The 22,092-nt window shown below is 42.9% G+C and overlaps 1 protein-coding gene across 1 annotated transcript; it reads right to left on the bottom strand.

Moving 5' to 3' along the window:
* Positions 1-4,681: 4,681 nt before the first annotated feature.
* LOC113006614 (probable palmitoyltransferase ZDHHC14) lies at positions 4,682-21,068 on the bottom strand. The gene is made up of 9 exons (XM_026142683.1): positions 20,105-21,068; positions 15,142-15,302; positions 12,519-12,662; positions 12,258-12,395; positions 10,555-10,603; positions 9,521-9,623; positions 9,336-9,445; positions 6,335-6,443; positions 4,682-5,822 (listed from the first exon to the last, which is right to left on the bottom strand). Exons 1-9 carry the CDS (start codon positions 20,374-20,376, stop codon positions 5,379-5,381), a joined length of 1,530 nt encoding a protein of 509 aa, XP_025998468.1. The 5' UTR covers positions 20,377-21,068; the 3' UTR covers positions 4,682-5,378.
* Positions 21,069-22,092: the final 1,024 nt, after the last annotated feature.

Raw genomic sequence — 22,092 nt, 5'->3', positions numbered from 1 at the left:
GAGCCAGATGGATTGGTGCTGCAGCTGTAGTGATGCGGACGCTGTATTGGTCCGTTGTGGTGAAGAGAGAGTTGAGTGTAAAAGTGAAGCGTGCAATTTACCGGTCGATCTATGTCCCTACCCTCACCTATGGTCACGAGCTTTGGGTAGTGACTGGAACGAGATTGTGGATACATACTGTAGAAATGAGCTTTCTCTGAAGGATGGCTGGCCTCTCCCTCAGAGTAGAGCCGTTACTCCTCCTAGTGTAGGAGATGTATAAGCTGGAGGAGGTGGCCAGGGATAGGGAGGTGAATAAACTACACCAGCTTAATGTCAGTGATGCAGAGGAACAGAAACAAGCACCAGTACTCTGGATGTTGAATCTGTATCTTATAATTCACTGGACTTCAAACTTCAAAAAGTGTGTTTTGGGCAAACTTTCAGGACTCATCTTGGCTTGCTGCTCAGAATAGGTTAGAACATATGAAGGAAATACTTTTTACCTACATTTTATACCAGGATCATCTTGTAGCTGTGATTCCGTCTGGGTAAAAACAATTTTTGTATATATTGAAATTTTAAACATGGATGAATTTGGAGTCTTTAGTGCTTGTTTCCAGTCTTCTCTGACAGTGTTTTGTTCTTTTCCTGTCATCCTGGCTTCTATCATTATCTTATTTATTTCAGCTGCTCTACTTCTACTATCAGTCCATTAGATGGAGCCATGAAACTGCAGCATACATGATGCATTCATGGACACACACTGAGTCACTGTCACTGGAAACGTCAGTCCATTAATATTCAGTCAATTCAAAAGGATCAGCAGTGTTAAACCTTCACACCAAGTATTCTGGCTTCTGGTTTTCTTCTATACTGAATGTTTTCCCATCAAATATCAGTTAGAGGTTCCAGCAGCTGAATTCAGAGTCATCATTATGAAAATATTCAGTTTAGTATCATCAACAACAAATAAATCCATTAAACCCTGCCAGCACACAGCCTGTGTGAAGCACAAAATACAACCTGCAATCTGAATAATTAGGATTAATTTCCTGTCAATCAATTATCGAGTGACTCATCTGAAGGCTGCTGCTATACAGTCAGTCATCTATATTTCCTTCATATGTTCAGTAGGATGGAAAGCAGCCAGACAGTCACAGAAACACTGACAGAATCTTGGAACCATGTTAGCGAAACACTGTATATTAGGAAGAATGTAATAAACTGACAAGACACATTACAACTAACAACACAACTAACAAACATTGATGTCATCTTATTGCGTATAAATTTAATAGTGAGATGATGTTTTTCAAACAGTTTTCTTTCTAAAGAAATCAATAAAACATTAGCTATTCTTCAAACTGTTTGATTCCAGCCAATAAATAATCTACAGTTATCTGGATTTGTCTTCTAACACAGCAGTCCCCAACCTTTTTTGCGCCACGGACTGATTTATGCCCGACATTATTTTCACGGACCGGCCTTTAAGGTGTTGCGGATAAATACAACAAAATAAAACTAGTACCGGTACTGAATAAACGATTTATTCATAACACACGTGGAAAGACCCAGGAAAACCGAGTAAACGATAAAAACGATAACAAAATAACGCTGAAAACCGACAAAAACCCTGAAAACCATACATTTCACACCTGAGCCTCAACTCTCGCGGCACGGTACCAAACGACTCACGGACCGGTACCGGTCCGAGGCCCGGGGGTTGGGGACCGCTGTTCTAACACAACAGTGATATACATTTTGTCCTGAAATAAGATCTGAACATGAAACAAAAAAACTTTCTCAAAGGAGAGGAGTGAGAACATCACAAAGTCTGTGAGGGCCACCCAACATGGCGATCATCAGTGAGTCCATTTCTCCCCCTGCTGATGAAGACTCTGAAGGTGTCCTCACCAACCAACTGTTCAATTACTTTTATGGAAAGTTCTGAAAATGGGGACCATGAATAAAAATGGCTAAAATTCCAAAATAGCTAATGTAATACTTTTGTTAAACCCCTTAATTTAAAGCTGTCTTCATTTTCATTGCATCATTTTAGTTTTATTTAAAATCGACTATGGAGGTGAACAGAGGCAAAGTTTAAAAACTGTTTCTCATTGTCCAAAAACGTATCTTTAATCATGTGTTTTGTAGAATAAAGAGCACCCTCACCTGGTAGACTGAGATCAGTCAGAGAAGTTGTCACGCTTTTGTGATTGATATTTTTGCACAAGTCCTTTATCAGATCTGTTCTCTTGTTGCTTTTTAATTAGTGATGGATGATGACGACTTAAGTGCAAGATTGTGCATAACTGATAAACAGTATCTGAAAGTCCTGACCTTAAAAACTACTGAAACAGGAAAAAAAAAAAAAGACCTGAAACAGGACCCGAGAAATGATCTGAACCTTCAGCTGATCATCCACTGCTCACCGAAGCCTCTTCAGAAATGATCTCAGTGGAAGGACGCCTGTCAGGAAGCCGTTCTTAACGTAGGGGAACAGGAGGAAAGGCTGAGGTATGAAGATCAGAGGGACAGGTATGATGGAGAGATGGCTCCACATCATGGTCAGCGTGTATGAGGAGGTCAGGAGGAGGTCCAACACTGAGAGTCTGGCTTTTTTTTATGTGTATGTGATATTAAATTCATTTGATGATTTTATTATAGGACCATTTGGTGATTATTTTGGTTCTACAGCTTTGGAAAAGTGTGAAAATGAACTGAGTGTAAACTTGTTTTATTGGGTGGTTTATGTTGTATGAATAAAAGACAGGTTTGGTTCGTTGTCACTCCACACCACAAGCAAAGTTTTCCCAATGATTTAAAGGTGCTTTTTGTCATTATCCCCAAAAGCTTTCACCACCAGGGGGCAGCGTTTTACCAGCAGGTGTGTTTTTAGCTGTATCCCCATTTTCTCACAGACTTGACCTTTTACTTTGGTCGTCATTTTAAATAAAATTGTTCTTAACGACTTACTAGGTTAATTAAAGGTTTCCCTCAGGGACTGCACCATCATGTGGTAAGAGCTGGTATTACGTTAACACCCGGCCCAGCTAGCGTTCAGCTTGAGTTTACATCTCTTCAACACAACATATAAAGTCATACTGGCCATTTATTCGCCTAAAAACGAAGCAACTTTAAACGCAGGGATATCCAAAAAGCACCTGCAATCCTCGGCTGAACGTCTGGCAGTGTTGTTGCTTCCCTCCACTCAGATCTGCACAAGTTTTCCAGAAATTTCTTATCCTCAGAAATAAACATCTATATGGTAGGACAACATCTGCCTCAGCCAGTCAGTGTTCATGACAACACCCCTGTTATAAAAAGCTGCTGAGGATCGTCTTTGTGGCTTCTTAGCTCGTTCATTTGTACCATTTACTTGTCATGTGATAAACATCTGAGTAGGGATGGTACCGGTATCCGGTGCCATGATGGCACCAGTTCTGTCATAAACGGTAGTAACCAGACCGAAAAGCAGCGCACATTTCGGTGCTTTATTTCGGTGCTTTTTTTTCCTGAGCTGTGATACACTTTGAATTCTAGCCAATCATTTTACGTTTCCGAGGATAGTAGGCGGGTCCAGGTACGTACGTTCTTTTAGAGCAGAGCTACAGATTAAAAATGCCCAAAGCGAAGCGGTCAAAAGTCTGGCTGTACTTCACAGCAAAAGATGCAAACTCAGCAGCAACAAGTGCTTTAAGGTGATACTGTGATACTGTCAAAGGAGGTAACACCTCAAATCCGATGAAACACCTGGCGACTCATAGCGTTTTTTTTTAAAAGCCGAAAAATGCGCCGTATTTGATAGCTTGCTGCGAGTCACACCGAGCGCATCTACTGCGGGTGTGGTGCCTGTTATCGGACCCTGAGTTAGCAACATCCCCCAAAAACACGAAGAGGAGAGTCCTGGCCCCTAGCCCTGCCAGTGTAGCAGAAATGATGACGGATGATGATGGCAGCAGCAGCCGTTCTTCTCTGCATGAGTAGCTTAATGTTGTCCGTGTGTAATTTACGTTGAGTAGGCTAACCACATTATTACATTAATGCATGTAAGGTGAACTAGCAAACACCGTCGTAGTTACGTGGCTGTCTTCTTGTTTGATGGCAGATTCTCCCTTCACCCTGGCTAAAAAGGCTAAAATGACCAAAGAAAAAGTGGGAAACAGTTAAACACGAGAGGTTTTTGGACAAAGTTTGTGTTTTTTCCATTATTTAAGCACTGCTTCCAGCCAAGAGTGAAACCATATATGCCCTATAGCTGCAGAAAAGGCTAACATTGTTATCTTTTTACAAAATAAACAGCTGAACATGAGAGGTTTTTGGACCAATTTTGTGTTCTCCATTCTTTAAGTACCGGTTTGAGCACCGTTTGAGCACCGGCACCGTTTCAAAAGTACCGGTTTGGCACCGGTATCGGATAAAACCTAAACGATACCCATCCCTACATCTGAGTATAGCTTTTAATTGGAGGTTAATGGAATTTGTTAACTCATCCATGCAGCACACAGACGCCTACATGAAGACTCCATGTTGCTGTGGTGCATCTGGGCATCCTAACGCATGAATGTGTACTCAGGAAAAACACGCATGATGGATTCGTCCATCATTTAAACCAAACACTAAACCTTCAGTTTTCCTCTGACTCAGAAACATGATGACATGAAGACATTTGAATATCATCATGCAGCTCAAACTGATCTTTGAATTGGCTTTTTGTTTTTTATTTGTTGACATTGTATCACAAACATTGATTGGCTGAGGCAAATGCTGGTCTCAGAACACCAACCAGTTACCATCAGAACCAAAAAACAATCAAATATTATTTATTATATGTAATAAAATAAAAAGTCAGAGTTTGTAGTTTTGGTCCTGCTGCTGCTGCAGCTGAACGTTTGGCATTGAAGTAGCTTATTCTGGATTCAACGTTTTTAGCAGGAATTCAAAGAATGAAGGTTGGTCGAAGGATGAAACACGAACGGAAAGTGGACGAGGACCAAGTCCAGCTTTGGTCCTCAGACAGAAGTCCAAACAGAAAAGGTGCTTTTGTGCGAAAGTGTCTTGAGTTTACTAAAGTAATATTTAATACAGGACAAACGGGGCAGAACAGGTGGACTTTCTAAAAGCTGCCAAACAAAGTCACAAAAAATGTGAAATCGAGAAGCGTCAAAGACAAAAAGTCTAAAAGGGAGAAAGTGTCAGCGTTTCTCTGGCGTCTGGAGACAAGTCTTTGCTCTGAGGACAATCTTCACCCGAGACACCAGCCCATCAGCTGAGTTTGTGATCAGATGTTTTACTGAGGTGTGTTCGTTTTTATCATCACGATTTGGAAACAGTTTGTTTTATTTGTTTAGTTTTTTTAACATAGACAGTAAAAATCTGTCCAACGGACGTCACATTCAGACGGAGCTGAGCTTCACTAGCCCCCTGACCGAGTCCTCGTGTAGAGCGTCCTGACTGGCAGGGTCGTACAGGGCAATGGGGGAGGGGATGGCAGGGTGGGGTTGGTGGTGGAGGTGCAGGTGGGCGGGGCAGGGCAGGGCACCCTGTGGCGTGGCACATGGCGTCTCCTCCGGACTCACAAAGTGGTGGTGGTGATGGTGGTGATGGAGGTGCAGGTGGTGGTGACAGCGGGAGTCGACAGCGGCGTCCCTCAGCGTCAGGACATCGCCTCCGCAGGATGGCAGGGACGGCTGGGCAGGGGCCAGGTAGGCGCAGGGGCCCCCCAGAGTGGTGGTCTTACCTGGCAGCGGGGCCAGCACGACGGGGTCGCTGTGCAGCAGAGGCGTGGTGGCAGCCTGCAGCACAAACTTAGTGCTCTGGATGCACTGATCCTGATCACACTGAGAGACATTCAACACCATAAAACTTTATTTACAACACATTCACCTGAATGGCCACAAAAGCTGCTCAAGTTTCCAGGATGAGTGAAAAGACCGAAACCAGCGCATCATCAGGGCTGAGCCCCCTGCTGGACCCAAGAAAGAATGCAGCTTTAAGCCAGGCCATCTTTAAATGAACAATCAGAGGTTTTTACTCTTTCGATGTTTACGTCATTCTGATCAGTTCATTCTGATCAATTTTGGAAGTTTAACATGTGCTGTATAATAATTAAAATAATTAAAATAAAGTCACATTTTACTGTTTTTTACTTATTTTTATCCCCTTTAACCTTTTATTATCAGTTTGTTTTATGTTACACCAGCCAAACAGCTTTAGCTTCTTTTCTACACCCAAGAAACGTAAAGAAAAACAAAAATCTACATTCAAACAGTTTTGAATACGTGCGTTTCAGATCCTTATTTTTCTCTGTGACGCATCAGTAACGGGCAGTATGACGGCGTCCTTCACCTACCATGTTGCTGTGGAGCTGAGTGGAGGCATAGCTGCTGTTGCTGGTGCCATTGGACTGGGAGACGGTCTGCGGCGTGCCGGACTGGATCAGACCTCTCCTGTCAATCAGACTGATAAAGAAGAATCACAAACAATCACATTCTGAGGAAATCAAAACCAGTAAAGAGACCAGGGGATCAGTTCAGCCTGGCCAGAAACGCACATCCCCGCCCTCCTGGGGGCCAAAACTGGCTTCAGGATCAAGTAATATCCTGTCTCTGGGGGGGTGGGGGAGCCTAGGCTAGAACATGAAGTTGAGAGACGTTGGGTCAAACACCCGGTCCAACATCATCCAGGCGACCTCGATCTGGGAGATTCAGCTAAATAAATCAGTCTGTGGCTGCAGGAAAAGTGAGTTTGACCTGAAACGTGTGTTTTTGTGTTTGTGAGCATGCAGATGGACGCCGCCACCTGTCGCCCTGTAAGCAGGTGGAGTCGACATGTTCAAACGCTGCGAGCAGCCAGCCATGAGTAAACAAGCAGACTGTATAATGAGGCTCCATATGCTCATCATCCTTTTACTTTGAAAATCCTCCTTGCATATCCTCCCAGAGGCAGCTCGCTGTTACACATCATCATCATTATTAATATTAATATTAAAGCTGGTGCCTCGTCAGAGAGCTCCTGCTGACCCGTCTGGACGCATCATCAGAGCCTCGTCTCCTCCGTCTGTGACCTCAGAGGACGAAACAACACGGACACAGAGGAAAACCCTTCGTCACTGTTTTCTTTTCACAGTTTTCTCTTTAACTGAATCTCCACAGAGGCACCGGGCTGCAAACACCAACACTTCTCTACACAACATTCTTCACTGACTGTTTAAAACACTCGAGACTCTTTTCAGTTGGATTCATTCAATAAATGATGTTTAGTAAATAAGAGGTGTCCTTCAGTGAGCCGGATCAACGATCAAACCTGAAAAACCTGAAAAAATGTGAAAATATTACAAAACATTTTTCCTGGAGATAATTTCAAAAACATTCACAAAGATTAACGACAACAAAAAGAGAAATTTCATTTGCAAAAACAAACAGTCATTTTTTTAAAAGCAGCCGGATCACAGAGCGACTGAGAGACAAGAAAAGCTTCTGGCCGGCCGATCAACGTTTCCTTTGAGAGCTCCTGAAGAATGAAATTTACAGTCCGTGCACATTGCAGGGATCTGATCACTCAAGCTGCACACAGATACTTTCTGCTGCTCGGCTTAATTTTTTTCTTTTATCTAATTCTGTGTTGGACTAACTGTTTGCTGCTCTCTGTATGGATTAGTCCTGAATTAGGATATTAATGCAATCCTGTTCAAAGGATGAGTGATTTTAGTGCTAACCGTCGTGTCTTTTGGGGCTTACTGCAAAAATTCTCTGAAGAGTGCTCTGCAGGCCTGACTTAGTCCTGATTTCACCGGTTCATTTATTTCATTTAGACCACAAATCAGATCTTAGTCCTGCTAAGTGCTGAAGTCAGGTACTAGCATTCCTGACTGTAACCCTGATTAGTTTATTCTGTTTGGCTTTAGCTTCAGTGATGAATGCAGTCCTGAGCTAATGTTAAATGATTTCTACTTTTAGTTCCAACTTTAGTCCGGAATCAGTTTGATTCTGTTCAGATTATTTAATCTCTTAATCCTGTTTTTTGATTGTTTAGCTTTAAATTCACAGCAGACAGACCTGATGTTAGCCCTGAAGTCAATAGAAGCTCATTGACCAGAGGTGAAATGATCAACAGCACAGAGAATAAAAGAAGGCGAGTATGCAGTATATATATCAGATAATTAAAAGCACTGGGATGCGGTCTGTGTCTGTTCCTGCGCTTAGTTAGAAACCAAAGCTTAACTTTGTGCTGAGCAAGACGTCATCGATCAGCTGCTTTGACAAACCGATAAAAAGTATCAGCAGCGTGTCGCAGAGTCCCAGCCCAGGTCTCCCGCTGTAATGATGATATACGGCAGGTGGGATGGAAACATAGGAGCTCATGGAAGCGGCGAGGAGGCGGTAACGATGAAGGAGAGCCATCGCTCGGCCGCTCTGATCGTTCTTTTGATTAATTCTGTGCAGAAGACGAGCCGACAGTCAGCTGAGAGACGGGAAGCCGTGAGGGCTGTAATTACTCTGTGCAAGGTCTCAGCTGAAGACTGTCCTCGTTAAACACAGAAACTTGGCGTCTGCGGAGAGGAGGGGGAAGAAGAGAGACCGCCTGAAGCACCTTTATGTTCAGAGACCGGCAGAGCGAAACATCAGCAGCTTCAGCAGGAGCAGCAAGGCAAAGTTTTCAGGCGTAAACCAAGAAAGAAAAGCTTGTTTGTTTCTTGGAGCTCCGACTTCCAGGAACAAACAACTGAGGCTGCAAAGCTCCAGCCATCGAATCCAACAACACGGCTGTTTGTTTATTACTGAAGTCATTTCAATCCTGACCTCAGTTCAGCTTTAAGCACAGATTACAGTGATTACAGGTCATTTCTAAATACAATGCAAAGTACTCCAGATTTTTTATTCCCAATTTTAGCTCAAAGTAAAGTCCTGAAGAACTCTCTTTAGTCCTGACTTTAGTTCTAAGCTTGGTGCTTAATTTAGTCATGGTTTCAGTGCTGATTTTAGTTCAAATGTTAATCCTGTTTTTAGTCCTAACTGTAGTCTAAATTTGAGCCCTGTTTTAGGACTAATGTCAGTGCACTTAAGTCTTTTATAATCCTGATCTATTTAATCCTTCTTAGACCGGGATTCATTTCATGTATTCCTGAAAACTATCAGTCGGTCCTGATTTTAGTAACACCTTCAGTGATCAGTGCAGAGCTCATGCTGGATTTCAGACTTTGATCAGTTTCACCTCAGAGCAGCCCAGAGTTACTCCTACTCTCAATTCTTCATTTAATCTCCTTTAGCCCTGCACATAACTCTCTGTATTCCTGGTTTTAGTCCTGATTATAAGCACAGAGTCTAGTCCTGTTTTTAGAGCTGGTTACTGACCTGGGAGGTAGAGGTCCACAGAGGGCAGCACAGCAGTTGGTCAGGATGTTCCCGTAGCTGTACGGGTTGTAGTTATCCTTCCCTCGTTTGGTGGACCAGGACCCTTTAATCTGGACCAGACAAGAGTATCAGAAACATTGCAGGCCCTTTTCACGTTTAGGTCCTCGAACCTCAGGTATACTCACGTCCTCGTTGGTGGTCTGGTTGGAGCTGATCAGGTAGGTGTGGAAGCCTGACAGGCCGACAATGGACCAAATGGAGAAGAAACACACCACCACCTCCAGGACGGTGCAGAGCAGGGTCAAGGACTGACTCGGGTCTTTGGATGGGGGATAAAGTGGAGCTACGGGAGGAATATCTGTGCGTCTGCATTAACGAACTGAAGTGATTTTATTTGCAGTAAAAACTGAAAATGGCAGAAACAGAAGATTTACTGTTTCTGGTGTGACAGGGTCAGCGAATTTGACCTTGGCAGTACATTGTGGGACATATTGACCAGTGGTCACAGCTGATGGTGACAGCAACAGACGGATTGATTTTGGAAGGAAGCCGTATGAGGGGTAATTAACGCCCGGGTTTGATTTTCTGTGGCGGCTGCAGGCAGACTCTACTCTTTATTTCTCCAACAAAACTGGAAAAATCACAACTGAGAAGCCGGAAGAACAATTACTGTAAGAAACACAAACTAACCTGATGTTAAATGTAATGCACGTCAGTGATGGAGGACCGGCTGGTGTCTTTATGGCTGTGCACCAAATGAATCAGACTGTAGATGCTTGAGGAGGTGAACGTGGCCATGACTGTGCTGATATTACAGAACCAAAACTAAATGCTTGCAATCATTTATGGAAAATGTAAAATGACTAAAGAGTACGAGTGCGTCCAAACCTTCCTGTAATACGAGGCATGTTTAAGTTCACAGTCTTCAAATGGAACCTGTTTTTATTTTTCTATGAAAATATCTGAATGTGTCCTCCATCAGCTCCTTACACACTTACAATGGAAAAGCACCGAGTGCTGCCCCTCAACAGGCTTCCAGAGGCTAGTAGAGAGTGGGCTGTCAGGGGGAGGAGCTACAACAGCTTGTTTCAGACAGAGGATGGTCTGAAGGGCTGCACCAAGATGGAGTAAAAGAAGAAGGAGGAATATTTTGCATGTGAACAATTGAAAGTTGTTTTCAGAATAAAAAGGAGCTGAAACTGTCCATGGGGAAGGATATCTGGCTGGGCTGTCTTTGAGCGCGCCCAGGAAACCCGTCTGGTTCGATCCTGCAGAACACAGAGAGAGAAAACCATCATCTGGGCTGAAGTGTTCAGTCCTCACTGCCTACAGTCTTGCTCTCATTATAAAGAACATTACAGCATCCAATCATTAAAGAGCCCTTTTCTACGTCCACATGAATACATTTCTGGGCTCAGTTGCTGCTGCGGATCTTCCTCTGCCTTGGTGTCAACCAACCCTCTGTTTTCCTGTGTATAGTGCATTTATGTTTGGGTGCGTCAGTGAGGATAGGCAACAACTGCTTATTCGGTCGTCATCTTAAAGATGTAAACTGCTGAAAACAGATGGCTGATGTCACAGCTCCCTGCATTTATATCAAAGTCACAACAGCCAAAAACAGAAAACCAGCGGCGCAGCCCTCAGAGGAAGCTGCGTCTTCATCTCAGCCAGTCTGCCAGTCATTAGTTTCAGACGGCGGCAGCTCGAGGCTTCGGGTTCCTGACGGTTTGGACCTGCAGGGCAGGAAAAAAACATCCGCAGCCTAAGTGCAAAATTAGGTCAGAGACAGAGAGAAATCAGCAGGCGCTTTTAGATCCAGAAACACAAAGTCAATGATCTGTGCTACAGTTCCTCCCAGGCAGCAACCAGTTTATGTGGATTTCCACAAAAACAGGAAAGAAGAGAATTCCACAAACATGGTTTCACAATCAAACATCTTTGTCGTCAAACAGGGATGAAGCTTAGCCTGAGAAACACCCACAGCAAAAAGACCACCAGGCAAGATTCAAACAAGGAAAATCACAATTAAGATCTGGACTAATCTTAATTTAAAGACTCACAAAACCAACACGAGACCCACAACACTGAAACAAGTCCGAGAACTCCTGCAAGGCCAGAATCAAAGTCACGACCAAACAAAGACTGGCACTAACCTGAGGACCCGGATTGAGACAAGAGGGACCAACGAGAATGAACCTATGATGAGACGACTGAACCTATTCAGACTGTTTGAGTCTATACGAGCCAGAAACAGAGACGGCAAAGAGAAGAACGACCTTTGGGTCAAAGTGAGGAAACGTTTAAATCAGCTGGTGAGTTTCTTCCAACAGGACTTTGATCTGCAGCTTTCTGAGCATAAAAAACTGGCCCAGTCTGTCTGACTCGCATTGATCAGCCTGTCAATCACAGGACAGTGGGTGGGGCTGAAGGTCACTGATGGGTGAGTTACATTACACAGATTAGAAACCGTTGCAGAGACACAGCGCTCGCTGGTCAACTGACCTCTTCCTGAACACTTCCTGATAGCTCTGCATATCCTGTCATCGTTAGCACAACAACAAAACCGTGTGCCCAGATATTTTATTTTATTTACTGTGGAGAATGATGATTACTTTCCTGTCTGATGGTTTTCTTCGGTTTCACTTGGTCACCAGGATCGTCTCTAAAAAGAACTTTGCTTTGGTTTGATCAGAGTCTTTATTTCGTCCACGTTTCTGCTTCTTCTCCTTTTTTCTTTGAAATATTTTCTCAGTTTTTACTTCCTGCCAAAAAGTATCAGAGGAGCTTCTATAAATAAAGTTTTTATGTCGTCTGAGCGCAAACATGCACAAATCTCTGCAGAACATTAACCTAACTAACAGAACTACGGTCGATGTAGAGACCACAGAGGAAAATGTGTGCGGGGGCGGTGCCGTTACTCACTGAGGATGACGTGTGTGATGACGAAGGCGAAGATGAAGACAGTGAGGAGGGACAGGGAGAGGATAAACAGGTAGAAAAAGCGATAATTCCTCCGCCCGACGCAGTTCCCCACCCACGGACAGTGATGGTCGAAGCGCTCTGTGGGAGGAAAATCATCAGAAAGTCTGATCTCATGTTTAATTTAAAGCTGGAATCAAGCAGCACAGCCAGCAGCTTTAGCACTGAGCTAAGGCTGTGACACACAGGGAGACACGCACTGACCCACACAGTTGTCGCACAGGCTGCAGTGCGATGCTCGGGGCGGCCTGAAGATCTTGCAGGTGAAGCAGTATTTCAGCTTGACCGCCTGCCCGTTGATGAGAACCTCTCGGGTCCGAGGAGGCGGCCTGGAGCATCCTGCAGAGTCTGAAAGCGCGCAGCAGATGGGTAATGTGACGACCCCGTACAGAGAGGCAGCCCGTGACATTTCGCCCTGACCTTTCAGATTCAGAACAGAATTATTTTTATTTTCTTTTTCAGTAAATCTGGAGTTTTGTTCTTCTTTCTAAGATAAAATCAGCTGATTTCACTCACACAGGAATGTATTTGGGCCTTTGTGGGGATTCTCATTAGTTTAATACCTTCCCGAGACCTTAATGGAAGTTTTTCCTTCCCACTGTCACCAAGTGCTCGCTCAAAGGGAGTCGTCTGATCGTGGGGCTTTCCTCTGTATATTGTAGGGCCTTTACCTTCAATATAAAACACTTTGAGACGACTGCTGCTGTGATTTGGTGCTTTGTTAACAGGACCTGAACAGTGTGCGACAGAAACGAGTGTGGGAGCCTTCAAACAGACTGTTAAAAGTCTGTCCCAAAGTGAGGATCTCACTTAATGCCCTCGTTTTCCAAACCAGTGTCCTAACTGGGCAGCAGTGGTCGCTCTTACTGATGACGCACATGTTTGATTTGGCAAAGATTTTATGCTGAATGGCTTTCCTGAAGCAACCCTCACTGGGACCAGCCTGTGGCCCTGCCTGGGAATTTCGAAGAAAATGGCCCCATTTTATGCAAAAAAACAAAAACAAACATGTTCCTCTCAGAAATGGGAGTGTTGACGATGCAACTGTCTTTCTCCATAAAGCAAAAGTTAAAAAATAATTCTGAATTTCCAAAAAATATCCCTGCCTTCCAGAAATGTCCTCATAGAGACTGAACACAAGTCTCCACAAAGACAGCTGTGCAGCAACACACACATAAAATTATACAAAATTATGAAATGCCTTTAAGTGTTTTTTAAATGATTTTCTGTGATGTTCCTGTAAATGTGCCAGAAAACCAAAAACCAGGAGCTAAAAGTGTCTAAAAGGGTTTAAAGATCAACGCCGTCTCTGTAAACAGTTGTTAAATTCACCTTTTTATTTTTCATATTGTAAAATTTTAAAGACTTCACCTTTGGTTTTTTTCCTGAAAAATGATGTTAGGATGTTGTTTTAAGTTGTGCGTCACAGAAAACACTCCTGACCTCTCTTTCTATTTCCATCCTTCTCTCATATTTCTCACACACTGAGCTGAGCGAGTTTTGCAGGCGATGCCTAAGTTTGGTCGTTCTGCGAGCACAGCGGCGGCATGCTGACCGGCAGCAGATTCTGGATCCAGCATGAAGGAAAAAAGTAAATAAATCAACCCAGAAAATTTAATAAAAGGCTTCTAAAAATATACAAGAGCTTCAGTTTCTGTGGAAACGCCTGAGACAGAGACGAGAGTGGAGACATGTGACTGAGCGCACACACACACACACACACACACACACACACACACACAGACAGACAGACAGACAGACAGACAGACAGACAGACAGACAGACAGACAGACAGACAGACACACACACACACACACACACACACACAGACAGACAGACAGACAGACAGACAGACAGACAGACAGACAGACACACACACACACACACACACACACACAGACAGACAGACAGACACACACACACACACACACAGACCTGCAGTGACTCAGATAATTAGTGAGTCTGACAGACGCTGAACCTGTGAAGTTCTCATTATAATCATGAGAACTGTGATGAAGTGACTCGGCACATTCACCTTTATCTAATCCAAGCATTTTACTTTGAAAGGGTGCCGACTTTTATTTTGTTTTCAGCTCACCAGCTTTTTTATGGATGAACCAAACTAAAAATGTCCTCAAACACCAGCTCGTTCCATCATCCAGGAGCCGTCTGGTGATAGTCTGAGAATCGGCCAAAGACATCACTGAGAGGAGATCATCAAATCAGCAGTTTGGATTCACAGCCAGTAAAATGCCCAGATTTTAATCCTATCGAGAGTCTGTGATCAGTCCTTTTAATGATGAGGCGGGATCTCCATCAATCAGGATTTGGCCCAGAGGCTGCACACCACAGAGGACTGCACAAGTAACAAAGATGAGGACTGAAAATACAGACTGTTCACGTATGCCTCATTAAATTACCATAAACTGTAAAACTTATCGAATGTTTCTGATTGATCTTCACAGAAACATGTGAGAAAGCGAGCGAGCAGCAACTAAACCTCTGCATCAAGGTCACTTTCTAAAAATATTTTAATACAAATTTTTTTTGTGTCTTTTACAGAAAATTTCTTTCAGATTTTCATCCATTAATTTGTCTTCTTATAATCTTTAACATTTTTTCTTTCCTGTAACTTTATGCTGGGAAAGGTTCAGGAAAAACCTGTTAGCAAACTTTAAACAAATCTACAGTTTTTGTATGAATTCTGTTTTTTCTGTCAGAAACTGTTAAATGTTTATTAAATCAGACTTGTGAGTGTTGCAGAGGAACATGAACATATAACGACCATGTTTCTAACGTCTCGTAACGCCCGTCGCTCTTTGCTCACCAATCTGTCGCTCAAGGTCGGCGGCCTCGTCTGGTGTCGCTCGGGGTAAAATGCCGGGGTCGCTGAAACTTGCCCTGAACAGCATCCCCATCACGAAGATGAAGAGAACGCCGCCGACCGCCGGGATGGCCGGGGTCAGGTTGGACGCCAGGAAAGGACAGCTGAGGAAACACGGAGAGAAACATGAGAACAAATGTGAGTTCTTCAGGACACTTCAGGAGGCTTTTCTGTCTCTTCTTCGTTTTTTAGCTTCGAGGACAGAAACGGTTTTAAATCACATTTCTGGTGTTTTTTAAATTGAGTGAAAATGGTCGTGCCATTAGTATTTCACAGACTCTGTGGAATTGGGGCTTCTGGGTCATTCAGGAAGGTAAATGTGGGTATCAGCTGGATTTTGTTTTGGCCACAGTCTGGTGACATGGATCATGACATGAATCAGTACACTGTGATACTGGAAGGGAGGAAAGATACTCTTATTTTGTCCAATAAAGTGTTTAATAAATGTTTCAAATATATTGATAAAAACAACATATGCTGCTCTGCTGAAGCTTCTCAGTTACTACAGAGACTCGGTGCTTTTGTTATAGTCTGTTAGCAGTTTAAGCTAACTAACTGAGGCTAGCTGGTGAGGAGATAGAAGAAATGGGCTGTAGCCCAAAAATGGATCCCATGAGACAGTTTTCCTCTAAACTGATGTAAGAGTTTCTACAGCTGGGGACGAAGCTTCTTCCTGGTGGAGAAGAATAAAGTTCTGAAGGATGAACTGGAGGAAAAACTAATTTTCCTTTTTTATACAAACAGTCCCTGTACTCTGCAACACCACAGCACAACAGGAAACTTTGCAACTATTAGAATCAGTCATGGATGTAATCTACATTATTCTGATGATTGATTTATTCTTAAATAGGTGAAAAATTTAAATATTAAAAAGCAGAGGATCAATTTTCTGTTTGAAATGACTACAGGTAAGTTGTGTTCCCGGTACTTCAGCATCTAGCTAGTGCTGCAGAAGAGGAGTGAGCATAAAGGGAGTAACGTTTTTTTAGGTGTCAGGTAATCTGACACAGTGTGTTGCTAGGTAAAGATCCAGCTGCTGTATTTTACAGGGAGAGAAAAGAAAGAGAGCTTCACTCAGAGATGGAGAAAGATAAGAAAGACAGGACAGGAGAGGAAGAAGAGCGCTTAGATTTAAAGGGAAGGACTGCTCATTTACAGCTCACATGTAAGTCCTCGTGTTTTTAAATCTGTACATGTGACATGTGACAAACTGAGGCAGACTGTGTTATTTAAAGGCTGCATGAAAATCAGGTTAGTTTGCTGCACTGTGGTGGATTTACAGTAAAGAACAGTGTGTGACTGGTGCACAGTGGCTGTGGTTTCATGGTCACAGTTAGCTTATATCAAGTGTAGCAGAGATTCATATGAATTTCAGTTGATGATGGTTGTATAGTGTCTAATATAAAGACAGTACAAACAGTGTACTGTCAGAGTAGGACAACTCAGGAAACATCTGCTCACATCTGTTTGAATTCTGGTGTGTACATCCACAAAGAGAAGCAGGTCAGGTGATCACAGCCTGTACACTACAAAAACACACACACACACACGCACACACACACACACACACACACACACACACACACACACACCCCACCTGCTGAATCCACTTTAACCCATGAATGTACACATTTTCCTGTTTAGAGGTAAAGTCCCCCTCTACAGTGGAGGCACTAGAAAACATAAATATCTCTATTTTACTTTTCTTTTCTGCAGATTTAAGCTGAGTGTAATTAGCATCACAAGTTAAAGTAAAGTTTGCATTCCCATCTACTGATACTATTTTATTAGTACATTATTATAACACAAAGCTGTTAGCTTTTCCCAAAAACAGAAACGCCTTCCAAAGAGCTGCTTTTTTTCTTACTCTAAGTACATTTCAGAGCCAGTACTTTTTACTTTTACTCGAGTAAAGAAGTTGAATCAGTACTTCAACTTTTACTGCAGTATTTTTAACACTAGTATATGTACTTTAGTACTGAACCAAACACAGTGAACAAAAGTGACATGAATGATTTATTACATATATTTTACTCATTGGGTTACAGACTGGGGGCTGAGGGTTCATGTTTAAAATAAAGGATTATAAAGAGAATCTAGTCTACAGGCAGTGGAGAATTATTAGGCAAGTTGTATTTGTGAGGGATAATTTTATTATTGAACAACAACCATGTTCTCAATGAACCCAAAAAACTCATTAATATCAAAGCTGAATGTTTTTGGAAGTAGTTTTTAGTTTTAGCTATTTTAGGGGGATATCTGTGTGTGCAGGTGACTATTACTGTGCATAATTATTAGGCAACTTAACAAAAAACAAATATATACCCATTTCAATTATTTATTTTTACCAGTGAAACCAATATAACATCTCCACATTCACAAATATACATTTCTGACATTCAAAAACAAATCAGCGACCAATATAGCCACCTTTCTTTGCAAGGACACTCAAAAGCCTGCCATCCATGGATTCTGTCAGTGTTTTGATCTGTTCACCATCAACATTGCGTGCAGCAGCAACCACAGCCTCCCAGACACTGTTCAGAGAGGTGTACTGTTTTCCCTCCTTGTAAATCTCACATTTGATGATGGACCACAGGTTCTCAATGGGGTTCAGATCAGGTGAACAAGGAGGCCATGTCATTAGTTTTTCTTCTTTTATACCCTTTCTTGCCAGCCACGCTGTGGAGTACTTGGACGCGTGTGATGGAGCATTGTCCTGCATGAAAATCATGTTTTTCTTGAAGGATGCAGACTTCTTCCTGTACCACTGCTTGAAGAAGGTGTCTTCCAGAAACTGGCAGTAGGACTGGGAGTTGAGCTTGACTCCATTCTCAACCCGAAAAGGCCCCACAAGCTCATCTTTGATGATACCAGCCCAAACCAGTACTCCACCTCCACCTTGCTGGCGTCTGAGTCGGACTGGAGCTCTCTGCCCTTTACCAATCCAGCCACGGGCTCATCCATCTGGCCCATCAAGACTCACTCTCATTTCATCAGTCCATAAAACCTTAGAAAAACCAGTCTTGAGATATTTCTTGGCCCAGTCTTGACGTTTCAGCTTGTGTGTCTTGTTCAGTGGTGGTCGTCTTTCAGCCTTTCTTACCTTGGCCATGTCTCTGAGTATTGCACACCTTGTGCTCTTGGGCCCTCCAGTGATGTTGCAGCTCTGAAATATGGCCAAACTGGTGGCAAGTGGCATCTTGGCAGCTGCACGCTTGACTTTTCTCAGTTCATGGGCAGTTATGTGGTGCCTTGGTTTTTCCACACGCTTCTTGCGACCCTGTTGACTATTTTGAATGAAACGCTTGATTGTACGATGATCACGCTTCAGAAGCTTTGCAATTTTGAGACTGCTGCATCCCTCTGCAAGATATCTCACTATTTTTGACTTTTCTGAGCCTGTCAAGTCCTTCTTTTGACCCATTTTGCCAAAGGAAAGGACGTTGCCTAATAATTATGCACACCTGATATAGGGTGTTGATGTCATTAGACCACACCCCTTCTCATTACAGAGATGCACATCACCTAATATGCTTAATTGGTAGTAGGCTTTCGAGCCTATACAGCTTGGAGTAAGACAACATGCATGAAGAGGATGATGTGGACAAAATACTCATTTGCCTAATAATTCTGCACTCCCTGTAGAAGAGCCCCAAAAATAATTTGTTTTTTTCTTCACTTTTTACATTTCAGATCATTTAGGAAATTTAGTCTCGGTGTACTTTATATGGTAACGTATCAGTGCATGCGTATCTATACTGCCTATCAGCCTTGAATCTGGTTTGCAGACTTCTTTAGGTTTATATGTTTTTAAATTCATGTTACTCTCACCAAGCTTTTTCTTTCTTCGCTGGTACTTTGAGTCTTTGGCGGAGGCGTCAGAGACGTCTCAGGTTTACAACCCCCCCACCTCCCACCCCCATTCCATCTCCTGCTGTTACCGTAGTGACATGAGCTGCAGGAGACAGTTACCGTGGAAACGGGAAGCACGGGGATGCTGTTGAAGGGAAGTCACCAAGAGGAATGTGGGAGGAAGAAAAATAAAATAAAATAAACCCTCCAGACGTCCCTGAGGACTACTTTCTTTTCTTTTTTATTCACACTGTTATTAAATCAGGTCGGAGGTAAAACCCGGGATAATTAGCTCTGCATGAACCAAGGAACTAACCTGAAGGAGGATTTATTACAGCACCGCTTCATTTAGTTTGACTCTCATTTTCTACTAAAAAATAATTCATTATGAGCTGAAGCTGAACCTGAAACTGTTCACTGTTTTTACACAAAACCCAACAAAATCAGACACACAGGGCAAAGACCCAAAGCATCAAAGAGTCAAAGAGTGAAAGACTCAAAGCCCTTTTCAGTGTTTTCAGATTAACAGTCAGTAGGATTCGGTGTCTCCTTTTAGCTTTCATGAGTTCTAACATCAGGAAGAAACTGAAGATGACTTCAGCCTGATCTAGGTAAACACACCTGAGCTCAGAGACAAAACTGCTGCTCTTCTTCACCAAGCTGGACAAAAACTCCAAAATAAAAGCACCAGAATGATGGCTTCAAAATAAAAGAACATTCCTCCCACAACGATACATTAGACTTTAATCTTTCCGAACTACTTTGGTGAAATTATTGAAAACAGAACATTAAATTATTAAAATTATTAGGAAGTGCTGAAATTAACTTAGAAAATGTGAATTTAATCCCAGATTGATGACTCTGATCTGTTTATTTTAGTTCTTTTTAGTCATTCAGGAACAAAATATAATCCTCCCTGAAACTCTTAACCGGATATTTGAAGTTTTATTTTAGGGCCTTTTTATTTCTGTGACCTCACAGGGGCCTTCAGCTGGGGTCAAAGGTCACCTTCAAACCTTTACACGTTAGACTATAAGCTGTTGTTACTCACTCAAAGGTAAAGAAGAGGCCGCAGGTGAGCAGGATGAGGACCAGGGTCAGGTAGAAGACCCCGGTCTGCCGGGCCATCATGATCCTGCCGTCGCAGTAGAACCTGTTCCTGCCTGGGAACACCTGCCACTTCTTGCGGGGACTCCGGCTCCTGTGGCCGGGGCAGTGGGCCGGCTCGGAACCGTCTGCGGGGGGCGGGCAGCTGCCGCCACGGGTGCAGATCTGGTTGTACCGGCCCTGCTGGTCCAGAGCCGCGTGCTGGATCTGAGACATGCGTCCACACAGGTGAGCGCGCAGGTACAAAAGACTGAAACATAAACCGGAGGTGTACGCGCGCTGCCGGTGCCGCGTTCAGGGTCTCCGCGTGAATCTTTTAATAAGGAGTCGGAAAAAAGACAACGGATCCGTCATCTTAAAAGGAGAAACACGTTTTTTGTTTCGCGTTATTTTATAAACAAACACGAACTCGTGGTCAGACGCACGCGCGCTGGATCCACGTCCAAGAAGCTCCCCCAGCTCCCCCGCCTCGCACCCTGATCTGCCCCTCACAGGCTGCAGTCCAGGTTTAAATCCCGGGTTAAGGACGCGGGTCCGGGTCTGAGGACGGGAGAGGATCCAGGGTGTTGAATGGTCTGAGTCTGCGAGGAGGAGGAGGAAGAGGAGCAGCAGCAGGAGGAGGAGGAGGACATGGAGAGCATCCCGATCCTCCGCAGAGCTGCACAGATCCTCCACTGAGGTGATGATCCACTCTGACAGGAGAATAAACACGGAGGAGGTTCACCTCACAGACAAAGCAGAGGATTTAGCGAGCCCTCGATAATTAATAATAATTAATCATTGTTCTACTGTACTCTCTGGGCTTTGTCTTTCATGTTACTTAAACGCTGACTGGTGAGTTTCTATGAGTATCATTCGTATTTCCGGGTTCGCGATTTCTGAAAGTAACTGAAAGTGGTCGCTTAATAGACCCTATGCACGAGAAAATGCTAACTTCCTGGTTTGAGACCGGATGTGGGGTTGTACATTTCCGGTAGCTTTACTTTGCGGTCAATCGCTACTGCGAAGATATACTCCAAAATCATGTTCAAAAAAATTTGAAAACTGAAAGATCGTGTTAAGTTACAAAGAGGAGAAGGTGGGAACACTCACCAGTGTTGTGTCATAAAATATCTAATGATCAATTTTAACGTTTAAAGAGTTTAGATCGATCAGTTGTTTACATCACTCAACACAAGCAGAACTGCATCACTACATGCAGAAGACACATCGTCCACATTCAGAAGCACATCTCTGTATAGTGACTGCACTCTAAAAAAAGATCTGCTGGCTTAACGTAAAAAAATTAAGGTAACAATTTGCATGGATCTTTTTAAGTTACTTCAGCTTAGCCACTATAGCGTAAATGCCACAAGAGTTCTCTAGTTAGGCAAACTCTATTCCTTACGTACAAACAACATGATTTGCTTTGTCCTCTACAAGCTTAATTAAGTTGAACCAACTTAATTTTAATTGTTTAAAAAATTACTCCATTTAGTTATTAAAACTTATTTTTTTACTTTTATTCTACTCAGAAATATCCATGCAAATTGTTACCTTAATTTTTTTGAGTACTAATAACTTACAATAACTTATAACTTACAATTATACAATAAATTACACATTGAAATTCCAGTTTTATGATCAAACTGTTTATTAGAACACCAGTCCACCATTCCAGACTCATTGACATTTCAATAGCAGACAAAATTGTTGCCTCCATAAAATAAATGACATAAAACACCCCTGTAAATCTGTCTCAAAAAGACTGAACATTTTGACAGTCATGCTCTGATTCAAGTTTGTTTGTGTTAAAGTGATAGTTTAGGTTTTTTTAAGTATGAAGTACATTGTGAGTGTATTACACACAGTAGACAGCAGTCAGCACATTCCTGCCACCAACACGCACGATAGGCTCAGTTTGTTTGTGTGACTTTGGTAAATCTGAACTAA

This window comes from Astatotilapia calliptera, chromosome 15, assembly GCF_900246225.1.
Source record: "Astatotilapia calliptera chromosome 15, fAstCal1.2, whole genome shotgun sequence".
Taxonomy (NCBI): domain Eukaryota; kingdom Metazoa; phylum Chordata; class Actinopteri; order Cichliformes; family Cichlidae; genus Astatotilapia; species Astatotilapia calliptera.
Note: the sequence above shows the minus strand (reverse complement) of the source record. Positions and strands in the feature narration are given on the sequence as shown.